The following is a 27,545-nucleotide window of genomic DNA, read 5'->3' as shown; positions in this document are numbered from 1 at the left end:
AAATCATGATGATGTGATATTTGATGGGGTCTGGAGCAAACAAACATGTTTTCTTACATCTGGAGAACAATATTTGCAGGCCAGGGCTACTGTACTTCATTATACTTCTATTCTGTCATTATTCCTCTCTCAAAAAAAACGGCGTCGTCTGCAATTTGGATGTTTCACTTGGGTATATAGCTATTTTGGTGATATTTGATTAATTGTGCAGAACTGTGGTATTGCTACTTTCACTTTTACTTTTTTCGATCACTGATAACCATGTATCAGTAAAATATCACCATGATATTTTAACCACAATGCAACAAACTGATTAATGATCATATTGGCATTATTGTTGTTGCTGAATGCCTTGGCAGCCTTGAATATGAACTCTGTGACAATCTACTTTTTGTTAAGGACACAATGGCCTGTATAGTGTGTATAATGACAGAAGTACATGAAAAAGCAGAACGATTGCCATAACTTCCACTTGGAAAATCTCTACATATTTGTGAACTTTGGAAAGTCAAAAGTGCAGCAACACAGAGACAGAAATATTTCATCATAGAAAAATTAACAACAAAATAAAAAAAACTCACTAGTGTACTTTTTTCTCTTGTAATGTCAGAATTTTATCCTCAACACTATAAAACCTTGGCAGCATTAAATGTTTGTTTGATGGAGCTGTCTGCGTGTCTTTCTGTTTTCATTCTCAGTGACACATGTGCTATCTCTCCGAAACTGCCACCACCTATTTCTATTTATGTGGCATGAAATGAGACTGAAACTCACATCAACATGCGTAAGATGAAAGGTGATAAATCAAGTCGATAATGTGGATACGCCCTGAACAGTGAGCTGGTCTGAGGGAAGGAAGAGGTGCATTCTGTTCAAGTAAAAAGCAATTATGGCACAAACCCTTCATATCAGAGAAAATGAAACTTCTGCACGGGATATAATGTTGAAAAATACTGTATAATGTTTGTCAGTTCATAGATGTTTTACACATTTTACAAAACATTACTGGCTTAGATTTTTATTCAGTTACTGTAAATGGTGTCTGCAACATATTTTTCGTAAACTAATAAAAGCATAAATTTACCAGAAAATGATGGAACAAGAGATATTCTGTTAGATTACACTGTACACAAGCTACAACCAGGCTTTTTGTGAAATTTTAAATATTAAATTGTAAAAAGTCATCCGCATGTCCATTTTGTTTATTTTATGGCATTGTTTAGACTGATATTACACCTGTTGTAGATGTTTCTTGGAGCTTTGTTAATCTTGAAATGTTATCATTCTGCTTGTCACATCCCTGAAAGAATTTAACTGTTAATGCACCATAAATGACATCTAAGACTGTGTTCACCTCATCGTCTCTCTTGCCCGTTGTGAACAATCTAGGAACTATGTTAGTTTGATGTTTTAGAAGAAAAACTATCCTTCCTAGGACTATATGAACAGTCAGGTTTTATGTTGACCATTCTGATGGAACTGATCCCATTTCTTCCAGATGAAGTGCTCTTAAGGTTAGAGTGAGATAGGGATAGATGCAGATAGAGCTCCTAACAAAGACTCCATATCCCATATAAACTGCATCCTCCAAATATGATTTTCCAAGATGTTTTCTCATTTAAACATTGGCCTCTGTTTTGTTCATGTTTTAATAATACTGTGGGTTTAAAGGCATCAGTGTTCACCTTTGGAAGTGGAAAACGGCTTCCTGTTGCAGGACTGATGGTGTTTGTACACAACTCTAAATTGTGTTTTAATTGATTGTACTGATGTGAGGGAGTTTTGGATTGTAAGACGTTACATGTTGAAAGTAGAAATGCAGCAGTCATCCTGTCTTCAACTTTCAACCAAGTTTGCAGACAGACAGCAATTCAATATGTTTAAAGGGGCAGCTGACTCCCCAAAAAATACATTTTTTTTCCCTGTAGTGCTATTTTTTATTTATCTATCTAGATTTTTTTGGTGTGAGTTTTAGAGAAATTGGCCATAGAGATGTCTGATGTCTTGGCTTGTGGTGCTCCACAAAGAATATCTTTGTAAAATTTAACACCGGCGTCTCTTTCCAAACATCATAACCCAGTTACTCAAGATAGGCCACAGACCTTGTTAGGAGCAGTTTCATGTTGGAGCTACTTTCTTTCTAGTAGACAGAAAGTAGTTCCGGTAGATTCTACTGCAGAACAAAGTAGTTCCTATGTGAAACTGCTCACAACAAGGTCTATGGATTATGTTGAGTAATTTTTCAATCCCAAGCCAAGTGCCATTTAGTTCCATTATGTCGGAAAGAAGACAGGTATTTCTATGGCCAGTATCTCCAAAACACCACAAAAACAAAACAAAAAACACTATGGGCCAGGGGAAAATATCTATTTTTGATTTGTGAGTGAACTGCCCCTTTAACATGTTGCCCAGTCTAATATCTTCATGTTCGATGTACCCCAATACAGCCCATCTGCGGTCTCGCCTTCCAGTGTTTGATCATCAGCTGAAAGGGAGTCAACATAATGTCTGCTGTTAGCAGCCTGATTCAGTGGTTTTACCCACCATGGAGCACTAGAGTTTGTCTGAAATGAAAATCTGCACCCCTTAAGGTCGCTGTGGCTCACCACACACCACACCAAGTAATATCTATTTTCCACCGCCTTATTGTCTGCTTCTTTTTCTTCTTTTCCATTTCTAAATTTCTCTTTCAAGAGCATATCACCTGTTCACTTGATCATGCATAAATTCCAAGCTGGCCTGTACCAAGGGGGGGGGGGGGGGTTGGCACACACACACACACACACACACACACACACACACACACACACACACACACATATATAAGTCTGCCTGAGGTATAGTAGAGCAGGGGTCAGCTGGTCTCAAGACAAAATGAAAGGGGAATCAGGAATATTATCCTGAGCATGTGATGGTGTGTGAGTGCACATGGTTGTGTACGTGTGTGTGTGTGTGTCTTACTGAGTGTGTGAATTCACAATGAGATCACACACTTTGTCTTAGGACGGCCCCCTAAAACAGCTGAATGAGTAGGGAGAGAACAGGAGACTGCTGGCTGGGTGTGAGACAGAGAGGTGGAAGGAGGTTTGGCAGAGGGTTAGATGGGAGCATAGAGGGGTAGTAAAGTTTCAAGGACCTGAAAAGTGGAGTTTTTTTTTTTAATAAATTAATAAGTGGTTGATTGTATATGGAAAGGTACCTGAAGAGTGTGTAGTTTTACTCTGTAAGTCTAAGATAGAGGACATCTTTAGATCAGATTTGGTTGAATGTGTGATCCTGTTCTCTTTTGACTGTGAACCTGCTCTGAGTCTGTGAGGGTATCAGCTTCTGTTGTGTCCAGCTTTTCAGCAGGAGTTTACATTCCCACCGTGGTTCAGGCTGGAGCTGCTCTGACTTTTCATCATGAGGAGCCTGTGTGTTTCTGTAGTTCTGCTGCAGCTCATTGGGACTTGTTTGTGCCAGTTCCCTCGCCCATGTGCCAACTCAGAGGGACTGCGGACTAAAGAGTGCTGCCCCGTGTGGAATGGTGACGGCTCAGCCTGCGGCGCCCTCTCAGGCCGTGGTTTTTGCACTGAGATCGAGGTCTCAGATGAGCCCCACGGGCCCCAGTACCCACACAGCGGGATTGATGACAGAGAGCGTTGGCCTTTGGCTTTCTTCAACCGGACGTGCCAGTGTGCAGGAAACTACGGAGGTATTAATTGTGGAGAATGTAGGTTTGGTTACTGGGGTTCAAACTGTGCAGAGTACAGGGAATCAGTGCGCAGGAACATCCTGACCATGTCAACTGCTGAGCAACAGAAGTTCATCTCTTACCTGAACCTGGCTAAAAACACGATAAGCCGTGACTACGTCATCGCCACGGCAACCAGAGCAGAGATGGGTGAAAATGGCGAGAACCCCATGTTCTCTGACATTAACACCTATGACCTGTTTGTCTGGATGCACTACTACGTGTCCCGGGACGCCTTCCTCGGAGGGCCAGGGAACGTCTGGAGAGACATCGACTTTGCCCACGAATCTGCAGCCTTTCTGCCGTGGCACCGTGTCTTCCTGCTCCACTGGGAGAACGAGATCAGGAAGCTGACGGGAGATTTCAACTTCACCATCCCTTACTGGGACTGGAGGGATGCCCAGTCCTGTGAAGTGTGCACCGATGCTTTGATGGGCGGACGAAGTTCCTTTAATCCCAACCTCATCAGCCCTGCTTCAGTCTTCTCCTCATGGAAGGTGAGAACATTTGATCTGTCTCTGACTGAGAGTGAACGCATGCATGTTTGAGTTTGTGGAGATGTATGAACAAATCTTCCTTATTCTTTATTAAGAGACTTAAAATTCCTTTTGCTGACAAACAAACATAAACTTGTTTTATTTCCCTTTCATTCATTATAGTTCTATTGTTCTAGAGATGGTTCAGCCTCATAATCCAATGAAATGAGACATTTGGTCAGAAACAATTTTTTCAGAATTTATCTTCAAGTGATCGCGCCAACATAAAAGATCAGAGTAAAAATCCTACTTCAGAGGCTTTGTATCCACATTCCAGAAAATGTATCGAAGACAGCAACTTTATTCTGAGGTTTAATCTGTCAGAAATCTTGTAGTAGTTTGTTCAACATTATTCTTTTTGTCTGTGCTAATATTTATTTTTTAATATTTATTTCCAAGCTTGAACTCCAAAGTAACACACATCAGGCTTTTCAGGGTAGGTTATATGTCATAGAAGAGCAGAAGTAAATATTTACATACTGATGAATAGAGCTTTCCAGAGGTCTATAGGCTGTCGAACCACAGTAGCTCACTAAATATGTGTGTGTTTTTATGCGTGTGTGTGTAGGTGATCTGCACTCAGCCAGAGGAGTACAACAACCGAGAGGCATTGTGTAACGCTACCGGGGAGGGTCCGCTGTTGCGTAACCCTGGAAACCATGATCCAAACCGCGTGACGCGACTTCCCACAAGAGCTGATGTGGAGTTTGTCGTGGGCCTTACCGATTACGAGACTGGACCCATGGACCGATTCGCCAACATGAGCTTTAGAAACACCATAGAGGGTACACACACACACACGCACACACACACACACACACACACACACACACACACACACACACACACACACACACACACTTGCATTAATGTACACTGTGCTCCAGTGACAGTTCCCATGACAAGTTATGACCTGCACTAATAGGACTCTGACTGGCTAGTATTCGTTGCCTTTTTGGTTTGAGTCATTTGGGTTGGGTAGACTCTGGGTAGCTTTAAGCATGAGGAATATGATTGGGTAGAGTTAGAGCGCGGGTCATGACTTTGCCATCATGGGATATATATTTTAAAAGTTATTGTAAGAACTTTAATGGCATCATTAAGTACTCATATTGGTAGTCGGTATCAGCAAGTACCCAAATGTAAGTACTTGTACTTGTACTCCATATACTACTTGCATCCCTACTTTTCTTTTCTTGGTTCACAAAAAAACATTTTTATTTCAGCAGTATCTTGTTCCTTGAGCCCAATATTTTTTGCATCCCTGTTAGTGTCTAACTCATAGTTACCTTGAAGCATTTTACATGAGAATCACTCAAAAAGTGTAAATGACTGCTTCCACAGTCAGTGGCCTTAAGCTGGTCTTAAGCTCAATAAGTCTCTTGCTTGTCAGTGCACTCGAAATCATCCATCTTAATTTTAGCAAAAGAGTGACAAAGATATGAGGAAGAATGCTTGAAACACTTGAAGTGAGCACATCATCCTATTCAATTCTATTTAATGTCCAGTGTGTCAGATTTACAGGAATTTACTGGCAGATTATGGAAGACATGGAATATAATATCCATGTGTGTTTTGATTAGTGTATAATCACCTGAAAATAAGAACTGTGGTGTTTTCATTACCTTAGAATGAACCATTTATATCTACAGAGGGCATAGGGACTCATCTATGGAGGCCACCATGTTGCGCTGCCATGTTTCTACAGTAGCCCACAATGGACAAACTGAGCACTGGTTCTACATATGGCCTACGTGCTAAACACTGGTCCTTTGTAAACAAAATTTAGTTTATACAAAGTAACTTTCGAACTGATTTTGACATTTCTGCAAGAGAAAAATGTATCTCTTCTCTCAAGCTCCTGTTTTCACATTTCTTCCCTGCTGCAGGTTTTGCCAGTCCAGAGACAGGTATGGCAGTGCCGGGCCAGAGCACCATGCACAACGCCCTGCACCTCTTCATGAACGGCTCCATGTCCTCAGTGCAGGGTTCAGCCAACGACCCCATATTCCTGCTGCACCATGCTTTCATTGACAGGTGTCATGATACACACAGACTTCACGCCAAGCACCAAATGTCATTTGAACCTCGTGTTTTTTTGGGCTACATCTGGTCAGGCCAACAATAGCAGTTGAGAATTGAGCTGCATTTAGTCTGTCCAGGGCCGCTGCTGGCTATTTGGGTGCCCTAAGCATAATTGCTTTTTGGTGCTCATTTTTATTACAACACATTCAGATTGCATGTAAAAAAAAATTGCATTGTTTTTGCCCAGAACTGCATGAGATTCACATAAAATACATATTTCTGTAAAGGAGAGACTCTTAGACACCAACAGCACCATTTTCATTCAAATATCTTGAGCAGGGAGGTCTTTGAAAATGACCTTGCTGGTTTTTACCTCGACAAAATTTAGCCCAACTTTGAAGTGTTAGTCATCCAGCTTTGTGGAAAGCTAGCATCACATGGTTGGTACCAGCAGATTTCTTACATCTTCTAGTTTTATATACCTTGTATATATCAGCCTGTTTGTCTGTTTGGTCCGCCTGATTTGGTACAGATGTAACCCAGTGTTGGTTTTCTGTTTCGGCCCACATTTAACACAAATACAGCCATGTCTTCTAATGACATGAAGGAAAAGAACATTATGGTCACAAAATGCTGACAATCCCTTATTGATCAATTATTTGTGGTTACTGCAGTAAATAACCAAATTTTTCTGTTTTTTTTTCACATTTTCAAGTGAAAACTGTTGCATGCTTGTGTTTCTCTCATGGTGGAGAGAAACAGTCTCACATATGTTTGTGAAGGGTTCATTTGTTTTAATTTATTTTTCTAAATTATGTTTGTCTATTGTGCAGTCAAGGGAATATCAGTTAAACTGGTGGTGGTTCATTCGTTTTAAGAAATGCTTTTATCTGTTTTTGCAAATTATTGCTTTTCAGCTTTATTTAATGTCTTCCCTCACTCATTTTTCTTCCTGTATTTCTTTGTCCACTTTTGTCTATCTTCAACCCCTCCTTCTTTTCCTCCATCCTTCACTCCTCTTTATCTCTGCGTCTCGGTCTCGTCTCCAGCATCTATGAGCGCTGGCTCAGGACACACCAGCCTCTCCGGTCCAGCTACCCTCGTGCCAACGCCCCCATTGGCCACAACGATGGTTACTACATGGTTCCCTTCATGCCTCTATACAGAAACGGAGACTACTTCCTGTCCAACAAGGCTCTAGGATTTGAATATGCCTACCTGTTGGACCCTGGTCAGTACAGAATAACGAATGTAAATGTCCAGTAAATGCTTCCGCAGCTTTTCCTTTATGCCCCATCCTGTGTATCTCCTCCACAGGCCAGAGGTTTGTGCAGGAGTTCCTGACGCCCTACCTCCAGCAGGCCCAGCAGATCTGGCAGTGGCTCCTGGGAGCCGGCATCCTCGGGGCGCTGATCGCCACTATTACTGCTGCGCTGGTTATTGTTGCAAGAAGGAAGTGGAAGCGTAGCCAGAAGAGGAAGAGGGCGTCGAGCTACGGAGAGAGACAGCCCCTACTGCAGAGCAGCTCAGAGGAAGGTTCATCTTCATATCAGACGACTCTGTAACACCCAGATACTGTACATACAGCTGTACATGACTGCACAAACTATTAGGGACACTTTCATGAAGCAAATGAAGGAGATGAATCCTGGTACAAGACTTCATCTGTTATTAATGTCCTGCAATAAATCTTTTTAAATTTTTAAAATAATAAAGGAGAGATGTGTTAATGAAGCGTCTTTAAAGGAGAAATATGTAATATATTTACATGATAGGAAACATGCTAAGCTGAAATACTGGCTTCTACAACAACAACTCAAAGGGCAGCATGTTCTCTGAAATTCTCCATTCTGTTGTGGAACGTCTGTTTTTGTTTGCCTGTTTCACGTTTATTCGCTTTACATAGAGTTCAAATTAATGCCAAAAGTTGGCTGAATGCGTAAGTGTCTGTTTATGAGTCTTAAGAAATCATTAATCATCTTGTAGAAAGAGTAGATGTTTATAACAGTTGAACTGAGCAAAATGTTCATGTAGTCTGGCAGACAGTCACCGAACTCCAACTCCAGAGTGTGTATTTTCAGAGCAGTGGGCTTTTGATTTCAGGATAAGAGGTTTACAGACAGTTGACAGTTACAAGCAGCTTATCATTTTACAGTGTAAGACTCATCGCTGCTTGTTATTGTAAAAGTATAACAATGCGTTCATCTTAAATGTGGGTTTTAAACTGTGACTTGTGTCAGCTGGAAGCACTTCTGAGCAGGCAACTGTGTTTTTATCAAAAAAAAACTGTGATGTGATGTCGATATTCCTTCCTTGGCAACTTTTTCTTGATTTTCATCACTGACTTGAAACACAGATGCATATTAAATAATTTATTATTTCATCGTATTTAAATGTGATTCTGTTTACGAGACTAGTACTGTATAGAAAAACTGTGAGCTTAGTAAAATTCAACTGAATTGACTTTAGCTCAAGGAAAAGTTAGAAGGAAAGGAAATATTTTAGATCAGTCTGCTGTACTTTAAGTGTAGTGACTGCTCAGGTTGTAAAATACACATTATTTACCCCCTCATGCTGTGTTCCTCCCTAATAACCTCTTTATCTTCATTAGTAGATGTGCATTATTTCAGAGTGTAGTTTCAACATCAGGAAAAACTACAGCGTACATGTACCCTCCTGTTGAGATCAGTGTAGCCAAGTGCAACCATTCTGAGATCTCCCTCATTTTTAAAAGGTTACATGTATGTGTCTTTGAGAGCGAAATCACTGACCAAATGTACAACACACAGTCTTTTAGCTCTGGTGCTAAAGGACCACAGGGTTTTATAATGAAACTGTAGCTGGTATCATGATAACAAAGATGAATCATGAGTTTGTACATTAAAACCAGACTTGATCCAGATTTTCTCTGTGATTTTTTTCTGATCTGTTGCTCAGACAGGATTACTGAGTAAATGCGCTTCTCCTGAGATAATTAGACCTTTTAAACTAACCAAGAAATAATATATTTTACATGTGTGGCAGCAGAAATTTGAATCAAATGCCTTTATAATATATTTGTGCTGTCAGTTTATATATTGAGAGGCAACTGTCAAATTCATGGCTTCTGATGTAGTAAACATCAACTCCATATTTTATGTCTAATTTGAATAATAAACAACTTTTCTCTTTTGCTCAGTTTCCCAAGTTTTAAGATTGATTAAATGATGTCTAGTTAATGCCACTAAGCAGTCAATGTTGTTTGTCATAATAACATTGTTTTTTAGGTATACGCTTGTGACTATAAATTACATATTTGTAATGAAACAAATTGTGACAAGATCTGAAATAGTAAATATTTTCACACTTATCACATGCAAGTAATCCATAAATAATAAATAGAAAATCTCTTTTATTTCAGACTTTGCCTTGTTCTTAAAAAAGAGGTCAATCCTGAAAGTAGACATACAATTTAACACTTAATTATATTTTTAATTTCAAATGCTAAGTAAATGGTAGCTAATTACAATTTGAGAGTATACGGTTGTTTCAGTCACAAAATCAGAAATATCAAGATGCTGATTCTTTGCAGAAACCTGTTGTTTCCAGTTTCGGCATTTTTCAAAATAAAAACCAACTCTAAAACACAACTGTGGAAGCCGCCAATATCTGCCAATGCAGTAAAAAAAAAAAGATCATTAAAGTAAAACATTATAATGAGAAACTTTCTTGAAATAGTGACCTAGTATCTCAAAATAATGACTTACAGGACCTCCCTTTTATTCATCACATTGGTGGAAATGGGCTCCCATAGATAACAAACTAAAGTGTAGCATCAAACTCACAAATTATTTGTTATCAATTGCAATTTCACATGTGTCACAATTTCTTGCTGTCAGTAACTTTACTTTCTGGTGATATGTAAAAATGATGACAGTTTGTGAATAAATTGCCAAAGCCCTGCAGAAGTTTTTCACACAGTATAAAATAACTTTAAACAATATAAATAAATTGAAAAACAACTAACTAAAATACTGGCTTGAGCTGTCACATAGGTTTGCTTTGTATAAAAACAGATCTTTGATACAATAACATGAGCAGAGAACAGATGGTTAAACAACACCGAATGTCCATTTTGGTTCCACTTTGTCTCTCTGTTGAAAGCAAATCAGATTCTGGTGAGTGACAGTCTCACAGACCAATCAAATGCTTTTTCTCCCAGCTTAGACACAAGTAGTGTTTGTCCTCTGTGGTGGGACTCAAAAGCAACATTTCCCTTCAGGCTGTCTATAAATGTGAGGCATACAGACCCAGTGATAACCAGTCTATGAACAAGCTTCAGTCCCGTCCCCGTCTACAGCTGCTTTCTGTTCCAACTGACTTGTCGGATGATTATTTTTCTCTAATATTAGTATTTCTAAAACCTCCTAACCTGAAACATGTTACATGAGTTTTGTAGCTATTTTCTAAGATCAATACATCTGTACTGATGTAAGGGAAAGTAAATAGCAGGTAGGGTAAAGTAGGGTAGTAGGGTAAACGTTCCATCCTACTGTGCTGTGATTGGCTAGCAGTCTCTGCGAAGCGTCCATGTGATTGCCAGAAAGCCTTCCTAAGCCTTTTTAACATCGTGTCATGATCTTTTCCTAAACCTGCCCAAGTACTTTTTGTACCTAAACCTAAACCAAAGTGTGACTGAATTTCTGAAAAACTGAAAATAATAAATAAACTGTAGGGTCGGAGTAGCCGGAGCAGTCGGGGGGGGGAAAAATAACAGGTAAACACAGGTGTTAGCAATGATACTAATTCAGGTCCTGTCCCATTTATTGTAGCGGAGCCCTTCCAGCAAGTCAACATGCACAGTAGCAGCACCCTGACTGTGTTTGACCTGAATGACAGGATGCTCAATTTTTAATGCCCTGTACAGTGGACGATACTTTTTGGATATGGATAGAAAAGCTGGTGGAGCAAAAGCCTGAGGTGATACTGGGTGGGGATGTCACTCTCTGTAATTTGTTATGTGTCAGTTTGTTGTCAAGTAAAGGCTGAATGATGTTTGGCTTGGTTACCACAGTTGGTTTTCACCTGTCCAGGTAAGTCAACTGTTTCTTTGTTTGTCTGGTCCCAGCATGATGTTTCAGTTCCCTCTTGTGCAATATCATTTTCTTTGTTTTTTTTCTCACATTGCACTCCAATATGAGAGCATCCAAAGATGGATGTGACAGGGAAAATGTGAAATCCACAACAGCAACTATAGAAAAACAGAGCATCTGAACAGTGAACTGTTTTTTTCTCAGAGGTCATTTGGATCAGATGCTGCAGCTCAAGCTGTTAGGGTCCTCAAGATGGGGGTCAGGCTGGTCTGTAGAGAGGAACAGGCCTCCTGCTGCATGTTAAGGTCTTGTCCCTCTGGGCCTTTAGTGACCATGGGCAGGGATGCATGTGAAATAACAATATAGTCTATGAATATTCACGTTCTTTTGGTCTGTTTCAGATTCACAGACATGCGCAACATTTCAAGTAGCCTTGATCAACCAAAGGCATTCAGTACTGACTTCAAATAAAAGACCATCTGCCCCTAAATGTATAAAAATCTGTCCGTCACATAAGTTGCTGTTTTTTCACTGAGGTTCAACTCAAAGTGCAGAGCCGGGTCTGATGTTTGATCAGCTGAAGGACTCCTTGTTGAATTCAAAGGTTGTTCCAGAGGATAGGGCTGAGTTACACAGTCTGTGGAGAGTCCTGGAGATGCCCTTTGGTCCACAGCAGAAAACCCCGACTCTCTTACTGAAACCACAGACAGAGAGGAACATTGTAGGATGTTAGCAGTTGTATAAATTAATACAGTATTTTTTTTTACTGTTAAACAACAGGTAAAATCCAGAAATAGTACAACAAAATTCATCCATTTTACTGACAGTTTACTGACATGTACTACTCTTCTTTTGAGATTAAGTTGGCAAAATTAAATACATCAAAATTAAATAGTCATTCCCATTTTTGGTCATCTGTACACCAGAATATTTCAGGGTTTTGTCAAACTATTTCATGGAATATTAACTCCCATAAAGGAGCAATATGGAATAATTCAGTATTCAAAAATGAGAACTGCACTTCAAATAGCGAGTTGGAGCCATAGACTGCATATTAAAAAGGTTGAAATCCTATTTAATATATGATCTATGGTAGATGTGAGTTGTTCCCCCTCCCTCTCCTCTCCAGACGTGACGAAGCTCAGGCAGGCTGCAGGATCGCTGCAGCACCGCAAGAAGAGAAACACTGTAATCTGACAATAACAAGCCATTTACACGGCGATCATTCTGCATTAATTGGAACTCTTATTAATGTGAAACGGGCTAATTACAAGAGTTACTCCATCCCAGAAAAAAAAAAAAATTCTATAGAGGACAGTACAGCCGTGGCGTTGTTGTCAGAGAAGCAAGTTTTTCAATTTAGCATGTTTCCTCAATCTCTGATGGCCTGGTAATTCCATGATAAATTACAATAAATATATTATAGATTTTTTCTTTAAATCATTATAATTTGTACAGTACAAAAGAAAATATATGTTATTGACACTGGGGTCATATTTTGCCCCTGGATATTCCCTCTCTACTCACTGTTTATTGGTCCTCCCAATCTCATCAAACAGTAACTTCCACCTGGGTCGACCAACCAGCAGCCTCGAGGTGAGCGGGCGGTACTTCTCCTCAGACATGCTCTGGAAAACAGGATAGATAACAACGACATCCCAGCTTTTATTAAAGAAATAAATGATTTTTGGGGGGCATTTCAGGGCAGCAGAAACAAGCTGTGACCACAACACTGACATAGTACCACTTTTTAAGTTGATAAGGCAAACTTGTTGGCAAACAGCTGGGTGTGTAAATCTAGCAGTCAGTTCTACCAGCTAATGAGGAAAATGAACGAAAACAACGCTACTGTCAGTGAGAGTGAACCAGAACAGTGTGGTAAGCCAGACAACTAAACAATAAGCTTAAACTCACTATACAACTCCATAAAGCTGAGGGGATCAGCATCTGAGTGGCTCAGAAATTATCATGCAATTGATATTGAGGTACTTTGCACTTGATCAAACATATCATGAGATCTGATTTTGCCCATATCACCCAGCCCTGATGTCAGCGTCGGTGAATGAAAATCATTTCACACCTCCTTTACTAAAGACAGCAGCAGCAGCATCTTTTAAAAAGATCTCCCAGTACGCCATGACAACAGGATCTGGATCTTTCTCTGCCTCCAGCTCCTCCACTACTCATGCCGCCTCCTGCTGACCTGCACTCTGAAGCAGCCTGTGCTCTCTAGTTTAAGGGCCACTGAATGTTACCTGCGGGTCAAACCGCTGTGGGCAGTTATTGGTAAATTCAGGAACTCATGAGGTGGGATCAAGATAAAAAAAAAAAAACAATAATGAGCCCAGCCAAGGAAGCTACTGATATAATGAACCTTATCACAGCTTAAAACAGAAAAACAGCTTCAGAAAAAGAGTTTCAGTTTGCCCACTTGAAACACCGGGTCCAATATCTTTATGGTATTTATTTTATTATTTATAGTAGGGCTGCAACTAACGATTATTTTCACAGCCGATCAACCTGTCAATTATTTTCTCAGTTCATCGATTAATAGTTGTTTGCCTAAAGATGTCAGACAATGGTGAAAACTGTTGATCAGAGTTTCCCAAAGACGACGTCCTCACATGTCTCGTTTTGCTCACAATCCAAAGATAAACAGTTTACTGTCATGGAGGAGTAAAGAAACCTGAAAAACATTCACATTTAAGAAGCTGCAATCACAGACTTTATACTTTCTTCTTGAAAATATACTCAAATCAATTAATTGCTTAGCAAAATAGTTGATAAATTAAATAATGGATTAATAATCAATTAATTAATTGTTGGAGCTCTAAATGATGGCATTATGTTTCTAAAGTTAGTTATTTAGTCAATATTTTCATTTTTTGTAATTAATAATTGAGAATTATATTTGTTGTGTTTTTATTTTGTGTATTGCATATGACACAAAATGTGTTATAATCACCATTAGTAACACCACAGATTTCTACAATTTGTAACATTTCTGCATTAAAATGTCCAACATATGTTCTATATTTTGTTGAGTTGTGCATTTATATTATACCACGTTTCCAACAATGTTAAAACGCAGAGAAATCTATTCCTCATTCGAGGTAACAATGCGTTTCCTGCTAGTTGCTACTTTCTGTAACTTCCCAGAAAACACAGGACACATTGGAAATGTCAGTGAGCTAAATGTAGCATGAATAAAACTTAAATATTATCTCCTCTGTGAACATGATTTCTGCCTGAGTCATGTAATTTCAATCAGCTATGGTGGTTGTTTAAAAGACAGCAACTCTCACGATCCCACGCTGATTCACAATATCATCAAACTATGTCTTTTGTAAATGTTTTCATGTGAGAAGGACTCCCAGCAGCAGAATTTACATAATGTGTGTTTAAAAAGCGTAGTGTGTGATTGTAATCCAATACTCCTTTTTTCAAATTCAGCGAATATCTCCTCACGGTCTGCTGGCTGGTGTTTCTACACAGCCCTGGCTTTGTCAGTGTGGAAACAAAAAGTGCCTCGGCCCGCGCTTGTGCAAAGGGCAGAGGAAGGGGAGGGGGAGGGGAAACGGGGGGAGGGAGTGGGACCGTAAATTTTCTGAAGAAGTGTTGAAAGGTATGTATTTGTTGTGGTGTATTTGTTTGGCTGTTGAGTTAAAATATGAACTTTCAGTAACAAAGTTTCTCCACGATCACATACCTTCAGCCATCTTGAGCCGTTACGTCACTGTGTTTTTGTGGTCGGTTCATAACCAGTCTTGAGCTGATCATTTTCCACAGAGCAGATCTGATACGGGTCAGGATCTTTCTGTGGCGGGGTGAAGTAACACCCAGTGGTGTTATCTGATTTCCTGCCTTTACCAACTTACAAACCAGGAACAATTAACCTGGATGTCTGCGCAGAGCAAGAGTTGGAGCATTTGCAGATTGCATAAAAATGGACGAAAATAAATAGATTACATGTTGTGCTCAGCATACTTCACTCACAGCAGCTCTGTTTCCTCTGACACGCCGATGAATCATGACAGACCGGTTTTACGGCTTCTCGTAAACGCCGCAGTGAATCAGTGAACCAGCAGCGAGCTTTTAAAAAGTGTTAACTCTCCCCGTCGGGGAATCGAACCCCGGTCTCCCGCGTGACAGGCGGGGATACTTACCACTATACTAACGAGGAGTTGTTCATCCAGAATCACATGACCATATAAATAGGAAGCAGTGAGACAAGACGCATTTTTGTGGAAACGAGATATAGGTTGGTTTTTCTATATGATCCCATTATAGAGCTGATATTTTAACAGTTTCGTCAAGAGTTTGACTTGATCTTAAGGACAGGAATAGTTTTATAGAATGGAAATATTAACAGCTATTTACAGTATGATTTTTTTTAAAAAGCCCCAAAATCAATAAAAATCTATGGTAAGCATTTCTCTCAATATGAAGTAAATTACTTAATTCTTGATCAGTCTTTAATAATCGTACCGACAAAATGTTTGTAGGACAGTAGAAATAAAAATTACTGTAATGCATTAATGGTAATGGCTGTTTACCACAAAGAGAAAATGTCAGTTTGAGTTTGAAACAAGAGAATCATTAGAGAAGTGCACACAGTGAAGCAATGAGGCAAAATAAATGCTTTAGAGTTCAAAGCGAGAACAGAGAACAAGAGACCAACAATCCAGTCAAGAGTAGACTTTAGTGTCTCTCTCTGTCATATACTGCCCTCTAGTGGGGGAAGTTTTTAAAGACTAACAAACACTGGATCATGAAGAGGTAATGAAGCAGAAGAACATAAAATGTTAAGCTGTGTGTGTGTGTGTGTGTGTGTGTGTGTGTGTGTGTGTGTGTGTGTGTGTGTGTGTGTGTGTGTGTGTGTGTGTGTGTGTGTCACCCCTACCTGCAGGTTGTCTGTCTGACTGATGTACAGTCTCAGATTGAAGTAGTCTGGTCTGTTTTCCTGCCAAAGCTAAATAACAAACACAGAAATGTCAGTGTTCAGTTGTTCTGTGATACATTTGGTTTAATTCAACAAATTTATATTTATGCAACAATCATTCCTTTGGTTTCTTTGAAATAGGAGAGGCAAAATTACTAGCTACCTCAAGATGGCGTTAGATACAATGAACCAGATAATAAACTTGACATTTAATTTTTTCTTTCTTAATTTTACTCATATCACCTCAAAAACATAATATGGTTTAATAATAATAATACTGTTTATGTAAAATGTTCTTTGATTGATAAAGAAATTATTATGATCAATAATACATTAATTATTTGTTTTATTTAAAAGGGATTGTGTTTCAAACACAAATGTCATAATTTGATACATCGCATGAAGCTTAAAGCTAATTTGAATCTGTAGTCTCTCAGCAGGTCATAACAAAGAAACAGCATCAGGTCACAGCACACTATGTCTTCATTTATCGACAGCAGTTTTCTTAAATGTTCCTGAGCCCACATATTATCCTTTATACAATTATGTGGGTTTTTAATGAAATTCTTAATGTGGTGCCACTTAACAGGTCAAAGGTCACAGGCATTCAGTGTTTTCAGTCTTGCCCCTAACGTGCAGAGATTGTCTGAATCTTTTCATGATATTATGGATTGTAGATGTTGAAATCCCTAAATTCCTTGCAGTTTCGTGTTGAGAAATATTGTTTTATTTTATAACTGTTGGACTATTCGCCATGCAGTTTTTCATAAACGAGTGACGCTCACTCCATCCACGCTTGTGACTGACTGAGCCTTTTCAGCCCGATCATGACATCATCACCTGTTACCAGTTAACCTGTTTACTGCTTGAATGTTCCAAACAGGTGTTTTTTCAACTTTCCACAATTTTCCCAGTCCCTTGTTTCAACTTCTTTGAAAGGTGTTGCAGGCATAAAATTCAGAATTAGAGTATATTTACAAAAAACAAGCAAGTTCAGGATCTTGTCTTTGTACTGTAGTCAGTTAAATACAGTAGAAATGTACTAACCAATCATTGCATTATGTTGTTATTTATGATTTACACAACTTCTCAACTTTTTTGGACTTGGGATTGTATTACAAAAAAAAAAGTGCATTTTGTAATATGGCGGTGTCTTGTTTGGGATGGGCCAGATGTTTGACATGACACAGAAATAAAAATAAACTATCTAGCAGAATTTGAAAGAAAATGTTGCAATAACTGAAGTGCATGTTTATTTAATTTTCCCCGATAAAGGTAAAAGTCAGAAAATGATGGACTTCAATCTACACATTAACACTAAACAGAGTTAGAGCTACGCAGAGGTTCATATCATGTCATAATGAGTGCTTTTACTCAATCTATCCACATTTGTACACTAACTTTGTTTTACTGTAAAGAGACTTTAAAAGCACAGGTGCCACAGTAATGACTCCACTGCTTATCTGCGGTCTTTTACGCTTTTAACCCCTGACCTTCCTCTTCCCCTTAAAACTCAGAAAACTGTCTTTGACCTGACTGTGAGCCAACACACACACACACAGGGATGGAAAGTCGCTAACCCCAACAGCCTGTGGCCTGTGGATTATCTTTGCCGGTAAACTGGCTTGTGTCAAGCCAACAGTGTCAACAGAAAGTGAATCTTCTGAAATAATGCTGACATTCGAGCAATCAAAGACAATGAACGCTGGTCGAACAGTTTTCAGACCCTAATTATGAACCCGTTTTAATTCAGTTTCACTTCTAACATGTTTTAAAGGGATAGTTCAGATTATTTGATGTGAGGTTGTATAATATACTTATGGTTAGTCAGCGTATTTACCTACAGTGGATGAAAATCAGTTACGACCCCAGTTTGGAGAAGCAAGGAGGGGCACCAGCGTGGAAGCTAAGCAATGAACTGCTGTGGACAAAATGTCTTTTAGTCATTTAAAAAGGTATCTCACAGGACATAGGAGCTGCTGGTCTACCACTGCCTCGATCTGTTTTTTATGTTATTGTGTGACTTAAGTGAAATGTAAACTATGCTTTTAAAACACAGAAGTCACACAAACTAACTGATCAGTGGACCTGCGACTCTCGTGTTCTGAGACGTAAAATGACTGATTTTGCCTGTGGAGTTTGGAAAGTTTGAAAAGTGCAATATTTGGCTTGTATAGTGACCATTTCCTGTCAGAAAAGGTTGCCTGACAACAAGGTAAAGCAGAAAAAATATTCTTAATATAGGGTACACTTAAAGTGACACCTTTTTAAGTGGCTTAAAATATGTCTTGCAGCAGACCCTGTCCACAGCCGTACATTGCTTTGCTTCCATGCCGGTACTCCTTTCTGCTTCTCCAAACACAGGGTGTGCTAAGTGGCTTCTACTGTATATAATACACAGACCATGACTGTAGGCAACAACATGCAGATTTTGTCCTGACCTTGTGATGCACGGCACACAACAGCTCAGCAAACCAGTAGAAGGACTGTAGTTCCCTGCAGACCCACACAAAGTACAACCTCTGCAACCTGAAACCTGTCCAGCCGTCACTGCGCGCACCAGAGGGAGAAAGAAAGGAACAAGCAACATACAAATACTCAGTACTCAAACTGCTCATTAGTTGTCTGTATATGATTTTTGTTATTTCATAACTCACAGCAGAGCATGCAGCACACAGGCGAAGGGTGTGACTCCTATTCCACCGGCAACACAAAGACTGACGTCGTAGTTGAACACTTCCTCTGATGGACTTCCGAATGGGCCGTCCACGTAAAGCCTTATCATACAACGTGGCCAAAAAACACAAAAGACTGTTATCCAAAAAAACTGGACAAACGCACACTCACATATTCATACTTTCCCCTCAGGGTCACACACACAAGCAGATCAGCATCCTGCATTTGAAATCCCACAGTCTGGGCGTGTGAAGAGACAGACAGTAAGCTATCCCCCAAACACACACACACCCGTCATCTCTGTAACAGCTGCTCAAACACTTGCGTGATTGAGAAAACACACACACACACACAGATACAAAATGACTGAACAGAATCAAACTCAAACATTTCTTGGCATTAAGAATGTATACTCAAATATGCTCAGATAATCCCATGCTGCACATGAAAATTTTAAATTGAGCCCAGAAAACAGTTGGTAATGCAGCAGGTCTTTACACACCCCAACACCCTCCACTGGGCCAAGTGAGGCTTGGCTCAGTGTAACTGTCACATAATCACAGCAGAGCGCTGTGATCGCAGTAACACTTGTGAGAATTTTTTAATTCATGGCCAAAAACGCTGCATAAAAAAATAAAATAACGTTTTGACAGCTTTGCAGTTATTGTAACGTCTTTTTTTTTTTCACACTTATGATGTGGCACAGTTAGATTTTTCCTAGTCGGGTGGTGCAGCGTTTAGCCCTGGGTTCGACTCCTGGCTGCAGCAGGGCCTTTCTGTGTGGAGTTTGCATGTTCTCTCCGTACTTGCGTGGGTTTCCTCTGGGTGCTCCAGTTTCCTCTGCCATCAAAACATGTATGTTATGTCAATCTACCTGTCAGTAAACCTGACAAAGGTGGTGGCTTAGAACCACTGTTGGTCCCTGGCTGCTACACAGCAGCTGCCCACTGCTCCTACTGTAATATGGATGGATTAAATGCAGAGTCTCACTGTACATTGTTCTCTATATAACCTTTACCTTTACCTTCCAGTCTTCGTGCTAAGCTTGGCCAAACATGTTTTGAACCTGTTTCTGTTTAGGACACACAGAGATGAACCTGACTGCAGATATTAAAAAATTATAAAATAAAATAATTTAGGATAAATCTGTAAAATCATATATTAACTAGAATGTATCATAAAATTCCCATGATGTCATCAGAGATTTAGGAAACATGCTAAGTTGAATGCTACAGCCACGGTGTTTCTATTCCAGACCGGAATAACTGTTCTAGTTTGCTTGTTTCACATTAATCAGAGCTCAAATTAATGTGGAATATTTGCTGAATGATAAGTGTCTGTTTATGAGTCATAAGAAATCATTAATAATCTTTTAGAGGGAGTAGATGTTTATAACAGTTAAACTAAGCAGTATGTTAATGGAATCTGGCAGGCAGTGAGCCACTGAACTCAAACTTCAGAGTTTGTATTTTCAGAGTAGTGGATTTTTGTTTTTGGGATAAAGGGATTAACTTAATTTAGACAAATGACCGTTATAAACAGCTGTTAAACTTATTACCATTATTTTTATTTTTTGTTTCATTATCAGTACTATTACACTATAATCACTGTAATCTACTTAATAACTTTTTAAAATCGAAATTCACCACTGGGTAGGATTACCATTTCACTGAATATCCAAACATTTCATCTGCATTTTTGTGGCCAATAAGGCTGAACTGGCAAATGAAAATAATGACATGGAAATGAAAGAAAAAACAAAAAAACACTGCATCAGGCAGAGGTGTGGAGAGGTGACTGAGGCCGCTGAGCAGAACAGCACCAAAGATCTGAAGAAACCTGCCTGATGTTGATAATACATGAAACATCAGCAGTTATAAAGTCACTAATATTCTGTGTAATTTACTTTGTGTTTTTACTGAAGTATTTTAATGCCAGTTGTTTCACTTGTATTTGAGTAAAGTTTCAGTAATAGTACTTCTACTTGATTTTAAGTACTCTTTCCACTACTGTGAATTTGTGCAATTTAATATACATGTACATACACTGTCTGCAGTATAGCAGTAAATGGAAATTAACCCTAACTCTTGTGGCCATAAGTGGACATTACTGCACACCTCACCTCACCGCCCCCTTAACAGCGTGGGTGTGGAGGTTGGGGGGGGGGGTTGATTGTTTGTTTAGCTCTGGTTTACTGTCACAAAACAAACTCTCAAACAAACATCTCCGTCTCTATCTCTGCCTATCTCTCACACAGAGCAGGAAGAGCACGGGGTCAGAGGTCAGGAGGTCAAAACCTCTGACCCCTGTGTGATTCAGAGCCTTCATGGGAAATCATGTCAGCCACATCAAACACACACACACACACACACACACACACACACACACACACACAGAGATACGTACTTGGGGTATCTCCTCTGTTGCACCATGGGAAGGATCTCCAAGTCTATCCTTGGTTCAGGAAGTAACAGCTGTGTGAAACGCTCTGAGGAGACAGGAGGGAAGGTTTTAGCAATTTCACATTGTATTATCCACTGATCTAACTTTCTAAGAATGGACATGTCATGAAGATTTTAATGCATACATTAGGGCTGTACAATTACTGCCCTATTTAGAGGTATCTATACGATCCAATTCAAGTGTTTTCCTTACAACATGTGGTCACAGCAGTTAAGGGGCCAACACAAACAGCCCAACTTCCCTTCCTGTGTTCTGAAAGCATTTGTTCGTGGATATGTACAGTAGCCAGTGGAAATGAGTGTACACATTCTTGCATATGTCGCACGCTCCCAAAGGCCACAGCTTCCTCTAGCAGCAAGTCCCTTTTGAATCGGCTACATACCAACACAGCTGATGCAGTCAAATAACAAAAAAGTGCAAGACAAAAGAAAGTGATTTTGCTGGTGCAGTGACATAATTTCCTTTTCTCTGACACACTGTAAGGGCATTTAAAGTCTGAGTGCCTGTGCCTTTAAAACAGAAGGTTTTAGAAGTGAAAAACAACCAAAAATAAAGCTACTGCAGTTTTTCAGTTTTTTAAACAAAAAGGGACAGTTCTCTCCAAAATCAAAGAGACATATTTTTTCCAGTTTCATGGTGGAACTACTTCCTTACTTCTACAAAGAAAGTAGTTCCTAAATAACACTGTTCAAACCAGTAAACAATAAAGAGACACTTGTTTTTGAATATTTTAAATGTACTTTTTGGTGCTTTAAACACCATAAGCTGAAAGCCATTTAGTTCAATTATACTGGAGATAAACAGACATCTCTAGAAACAATATTTCGAAAAGTCTGCAACTCATAACAAAAAAAATCTAGATGGATAAACAGCACGACATGCCAGGGGAAAAATATGTATTTTTAATTCTGGGGTGAACTGTCCCTTTAAGTGAAGTCCCATGAGCCCTGTAAATCAGTGTTTCTCAAACTTTTTCATGTCAAGGACCCCTAGATTGACACAAATTAGTCCACAGAGCTCCATTTTATCCCAGTGTCCCACATCTGATTTCTGCTTTTAGATGTTTTATCACAGAGAGTGAATGAAACCCGTGACCAAAATAATCGACATTCTGTCGTTGTGTTACTTATAACTAGAGTTACAATTTAAATAAATTATTCCTTTTTTTGATGGAGGTCCCCAACCCCACTTTAAGAACCACTGCTGTAAATGTTGAGAAAACGTGTATTGTGTGAGTCTTCATTCATGTCATAGACAGTTTTCCACTGAGACAATAAAACTGTGGGAACCATACTGGCCTCCGGTAAAGAAGTCACACACACACACACACACACACACACACACACGAAGATAAGAAAAGATATGAGTGAGACACACACACATAAAAATGTATTTTTTTTAGGAAATGCATCCTCTCCAGAGAGGAGGACAAAACAGAATGACTTCTGTCCTGTCAACTCTGATAGGCAGCAGAGAGTGTGTATATTTGTCTGTCCTTCTGTCTGTGTGTTTCTGCTGGCGTGTGTGTGTGTGTGTGTGTGTGTGTGTGTGTGTGTGTGTGTGTGTGTGTGTGTGTGTGTGTGTGTGCGTGTGCGTGTGTGTCTACCCACCAGTCCAGTCTCCCACGACTCGGAGATGGATGCCAAAAGTTTCCTTGTTCTCTGTGGGACACTGCGAGAAGTTAGACAGCAGACAGTGAGTCACAACAAAATGCACACACACACACACGTACACACAAGTAAACACACACTCAGTTGTTGGAAAGCACGGTCACATACACGTGCAACTGCCACACACACACAGTGGACACATACAGTACCTAGCTACAACTCTTTTCATTACATTTGACAATGCACACACACACATACACACACACATGGACACACACACACACACACTCATGAACACACACAGCCTTCCTGTTGGCAGACGGCGTTACTAGCCTCAGGGGTCTGTCTGCTCTCTGTCAGTGTGATTCTCTGCCCTCCTCCTCAAAGCTCCATACACACCAGGCATAGGCATGCACATACTGCGGTCGGTGTGTGTGTGTGTGTGTGTGTGTGTCTCTTCATGAGCAAGCGTGTGTGAATGAGTGTGAGTCCCTCCCTGTATGCTGTCTTAGCAGAAAGTTTCTACATCTTCTGCTTTTGTCTCAAACAGTCTGGACTAAATCTGAAAACGTCAATAAACAATGTGAAACAGAATATGACTGGACAACCCAGCTGTCACTCAGTCGCCGGTAGAGGAGGGCGGGATGTTGACGGAGACAAAGAACTACATGTTCCTTGCCAGGGGGAACAAAGTTTAAGAAACTGTAAAAACATATGTGTGTGTGTGTGTGTGTGTGTGTGAGTGAGTGAATGTGTGTGTATAGACTGTGTGTTTGCATTGTGTCACGAGTGAGGAATGTGTTGCATAAAGTCTTACTGTTGTTAGCGTGAAGGGATGGTTCTCAAATGAAGAGACACCTGGACAGTTAAGAACAATATACTAAGAGAGAGACAGAGGGGAGGAAAGAGAGGATGGGGGGTGGAGAGAAAAGCACAGAAGAAAGAACTCATCAGATGCAAACTACACTTCTTTACAGGACTGGAATTTATGTTGTCCTCAAACACATCATGTGATTAAATACCTGTCCAGGACGAGCTTTGAAGTTCTTCTTCAGCATGCGCAGCTCGATGACGTTACAGGGATGCCTGATGACTGTCACTACGGTAACAGGGTCACAGCTCCGGATGTAGCGGTAGAAACGCTCGGCACAGTAAAGACAGAGAGGACCGGACACCCAAAGCCAGGTCTACAAAAATACACAGAGAAACACAAATTACTACTGAGACTTTCTACATCATAACACAAAAAGGTGATGGAGGTAGGTAGGTAGCCTGTGGCAAACTTGCTCAACTTTCTTTAATAGCTCAACAGATTTCTGGTATAATATTAAAGTTACTAAGTCTGTCAGGAAGTTGTATGGCGGGCTGCACGACACTGCACAGAGCTGATGAGATTGGTACCAATAATACCTTTCTCTGCACGGACCCGCAGAGAGGTTGCAGCTTTCATGGATCATATCCACTGAAGAAAAGCTGGATTCTTCCTCATCTTGTTCCAAGCAACTGAAAGTTTATAGTGATGAACATCTAGCATCAAATATTTCAGCACATCAGCTTGTGTAAACAGGCTTGCTAGAAATATGCTCGCATATGATATGCAGCGTTCACACCATTTTTGGAAGGCAAAACCTTCACGCTTCGCCAGGACAGTTACCCTTATTGCTTGCCTTATACACACACACACCAGATAAATGAAAATTAAGCATAAATTAGTCACTGTGCTACATATTTGAATACAGGCACAAAAGACAGTGCCCTTTTAAATTGGCTAAACTGATTGCATTAGCATTAAATTTGGGTTTAATTTAGATGTAATTGCCAAGTGAACACGGTTAATTAGAAATTCCTACACGAAATTACAACTAGGAGGCCGACTTGAAGGTTTTTCCCACTAGGCTGCTCATAATTATAGTCTGTGCAATATGAAAAAAGTGCAGCGTTAGCCTTGATACTGGAAACTTTGGTTGTATCGGTTGTTGCTTCCTGAAGATTTGTAATTGCCCGAACTTGCTTCACAAAAACTCAAGGGAGTTCAGCCAAAGAGAATATATTCATCATAATGTGAGATCTCTCTTTCTGTCTCAGCGTACGTAGTGTTTCTGTTTCTTCCTGGCAGTTACCTGTAGCAGACTAATTGCTCACAGCTCCCATAAAGCCTGCAGAGCACAATCAGGTTTAAGGGGGATTTTATGGAACCGGCTCGTTGCTTAACGACCATGTGCAAACACATAATCACACACGCAGGAAGAAACACACACAAACACAGGCCTTGATGTAGAGGAGAGGATGCCTGCCCCTCCCTTACGGCACTACACCTCTAATAAATGGGACCAACTCCCTCCAACACTTCCCAAATACTCAAGACACACTTACACGCCCACTACAACACAGACACACACTTAGAGGCAGGAACAAACACGCACATAAATAAATGGAAATGCCACAATACATGTAATAGACATTTGCACACACACACACACACACAGACCTGGGGATAGTGGGGCTGGAAGTGAGCCTCCTCTCTGCACCTCCTCTCTTCATCCTCACCCTGCTCCAGCTCCTCACCCTGCTGCTCTGCGCTGCTCTGATTAGCTCTGAGGCAGCCGGGAGGGTGGGCCTCTATGTTGGTCTGAAACTTCAGAGCTCCACTGGTGGAAAATACAAGAAGAAAGGTGATGTTTGGTTATTTTAGTGTACACTTTAAGATTTCAGAGGTACTATGGTTATTGAAAATGACCATAAAGTCACATCCAAGTACTGAATGTATCCAATAGGAGTACTTTGATCATTTTTTACAGCTTAAAAGAAAAAAAGGCCCATCTAAAAAAAAAATGAATATGCATTTAATTGTACGCTATATTTAGACTAGTTTCACTGTTTGGTTTTCTGTCAGACAGCCTGTTGTAACAGGAAACTGCCGTTATATAAGCCAAATATTGCTCTCTCTCGTTCAACCAGACTCCATTGGTGAAATCCATTGATCTGTTAGTTTGTGTTATTGTGTGACTTCAATGAATCCTAACTATCCTTTTAAAGCACTGAAGCCACACAATAACATGAGCAAACTAACAGGTCAAGGCAGCAGTAATCTTAATCCCTTTAAATTCCCAGAATACACTTTTTTCTGGGAACACGCCTGTGTATGTTTTTGTGTGTTCAGAATGACGAATTACCATCAAGAAAATATCAAAACCAAATGCTGCCGTTTGACAGGTTGTTAGTTATCGAGACTCAGCCACACTAAATATAACACAACAAAACACTGCACAAAGAGAACAGGCATGTACAAGCAAACCCTGGTTCTGCAGTTGGCTGACTGTCAGTGAAGGTGAGTAAACAAATTCCCGCACACTAATTTCCCTGGAAAAACTTTCAAACACAAACACTTTCATTTTGTCAGAACAAGAAAATAAATGACTTTTTATGCTGAATAGGTCAATAACATGACATGTTGTTTTAGTGAAGTATATTAATAAAACACTGTGTGGTTTCTTGAAATGAAGATGAAAGTGTACAAGAGGATAGTTGTTTTGTCAGTGAGTCTGAAGTTGCTGATAAAAAGTTATAAATGTCTCCAGACATCAGTAGGAGTCTTCAATATTTGCTGACATTCATATGTGAAGCAGACTCTTATCTAGACTTCTGGAGTAGATGGAGACAAAATATAACAAGAGTGCAGAAAAATTCACTGACTCACACAGAAATAAACTCTCATACACACACACACATAGATTTATGATGCCGTCAATGGCCTGAGACCTACCCGACCATGTGCACCATGAGGATGATGTAGAAGACAATGAAGAGGTTGTGTGTGTACCAGAAGATCTCATAGTTTGACACCCTAAAAACGGATAGCAAGGATGTTTTAAAAAGGAGACAAAAAACAAAAAAATTGATGTAAATGTAATAATAATAACATTGTGACATGACATAAGGAAACAGGAGGCTGAGAGACACAAAACGAGCAGAGACAACAAAAGAAGAAAGCAAGTTTGTTCAGGACCAGACGCACAGACTCCCCCGCTCAGAGCCTGAGTAAGCAGGACATCAGAGGTCAGTATTAAAGGGGTCACTACACACGACGACCCCCCCATAAACACAACAAACAATGAACATCATCAAACCCCGTTTTCATCCTCTTTGACTGCAACTTCTTTCATGTTTATTTCTTGATTCTGTAGAGACATAACAGGAACTGAGCAACACAGTGCATTTTAAATCAAAATGTATGTGTTGACCCCAGTTTGGCGAGTACTGCCTCGTAATCTGAAACTGCTCTTAGATTTGCTGCCAAATTTAGAGTGCAGTTTTTCATAGACTGGTGTTGTAATACACAAAACAATAGACTTAGCTGAAAACCACGAACCCAGCATTAAATGACCAATTATACAAGCAAAACAACAGCCCGGGGTGTTCTTTCTTCTTTTGTCAATAAAGAGTTCACACACTTGATTCAATGAAAACACATTTTATGACTGGCTTACA

General features: G+C 39.9%; 2 protein-coding genes and 1 non-coding gene across 3 annotated transcripts in view; 1 reads left to right on the top strand and 2 right to left on the bottom strand.

Moving 5' to 3' along the window:
• The first annotated feature begins 3,290 nt into the window (after positions 1–3,290).
• tyr (tyrosinase) lies at positions 3,291–8,404 on the top strand. Its single transcript, XM_084718102.1, has 5 exons — positions 3,291–4,230; positions 4,838–5,054; positions 6,159–6,306; positions 7,344–7,525; positions 7,612–8,404. The coding sequence occupies exons 1-5, from the start codon at positions 3,403–3,405 to the stop codon at positions 7,857–7,859; spliced, it is 1,623 nt and encodes a 540-aa protein (XP_084574228.1). The 5' UTR covers positions 3,291–3,402; the 3' UTR covers positions 7,860–8,404.
• Positions 8,405–11,474: 3,070 nt separating this feature from the next.
• The window catches only part of nox4 (NADPH oxidase 4), a 33,185-nt gene continuing 17,114 nt past the window's right edge, over positions 11,475–27,545 (bottom strand). The window contains exons 8-18 of the mRNA XM_084716630.1: positions 26,821–26,901; positions 25,546–25,705; positions 24,080–24,244; positions 23,875–23,937; positions 23,058–23,118; positions 21,391–21,472; positions 18,966–19,085; positions 18,750–18,858; positions 16,270–16,338; positions 12,894–12,994; positions 11,475–12,060 (exon numbers count right to left, since the gene is read on the bottom strand). Of these exons, the coding sequence (XP_084572756.1) occupies positions 11,940–12,060; positions 12,894–12,994; positions 16,270–16,338; positions 18,750–18,858; positions 18,966–19,085; positions 21,391–21,472; positions 23,058–23,118; positions 23,875–23,937; positions 24,080–24,244; positions 25,546–25,705; positions 26,821–26,901 (1,132 nt within the window). The 3' untranslated portion in view covers positions 11,475–11,939. The remainder of the gene's footprint in view (positions 12,061–12,893; positions 12,995–16,269; positions 16,339–18,749; positions 18,859–18,965; positions 19,086–21,390; positions 21,473–23,057; positions 23,119–23,874; positions 23,938–24,079; positions 24,245–25,545; positions 25,706–26,820; positions 26,902–27,545) is intronic.
• On the bottom strand, positions 15,478–15,549 carry trnad-guc (transfer RNA aspartic acid (anticodon GUC)). Its single transcript has one exon. It is a non-coding gene; the product is annotated as a tRNA-Asp (tRNA).

The sequence above is a fragment of the Lutjanus erythropterus genome, chromosome 4 (genome assembly GCF_056507025.1).
Source record: "Lutjanus erythropterus isolate fLutEry1 chromosome 4, fLutEry1.hap2, whole genome shotgun sequence".
Lineage (NCBI taxonomy): Eukaryota > Metazoa > Chordata > Actinopteri > Lutjaniformes > Lutjanidae > Lutjanus > Lutjanus erythropterus.
The sequence above is the reverse complement of the archived record's forward strand: the minus strand, read 5'-3'. Positions and strand labels throughout refer to the sequence as shown.

Excerpts from the sequence above, each read along its gene's own strand:
- tyr (XM_084718102.1), top strand. The coding sequence starts at position 3,403 with ATGAGGAGCCTGTGTGTTTCTGTAGTTCTGCTGCAGCTCATTGGGACT. Across the intron at positions 4,231-4,837 it reads CAGTCTTCTCCTCATGGAAG|GTGATCTGCACTCAGCCAGA; the intron begins GTGAGAACATTT and ends GTGTGTGTGTAG. Across the intron at positions 7,526-7,611 it reads TGCCTACCTGTTGGACCCTG|GCCAGAGGTTTGTGCAGGAG; the intron begins GTCAGTACAGAA and ends TCTCCTCCACAG.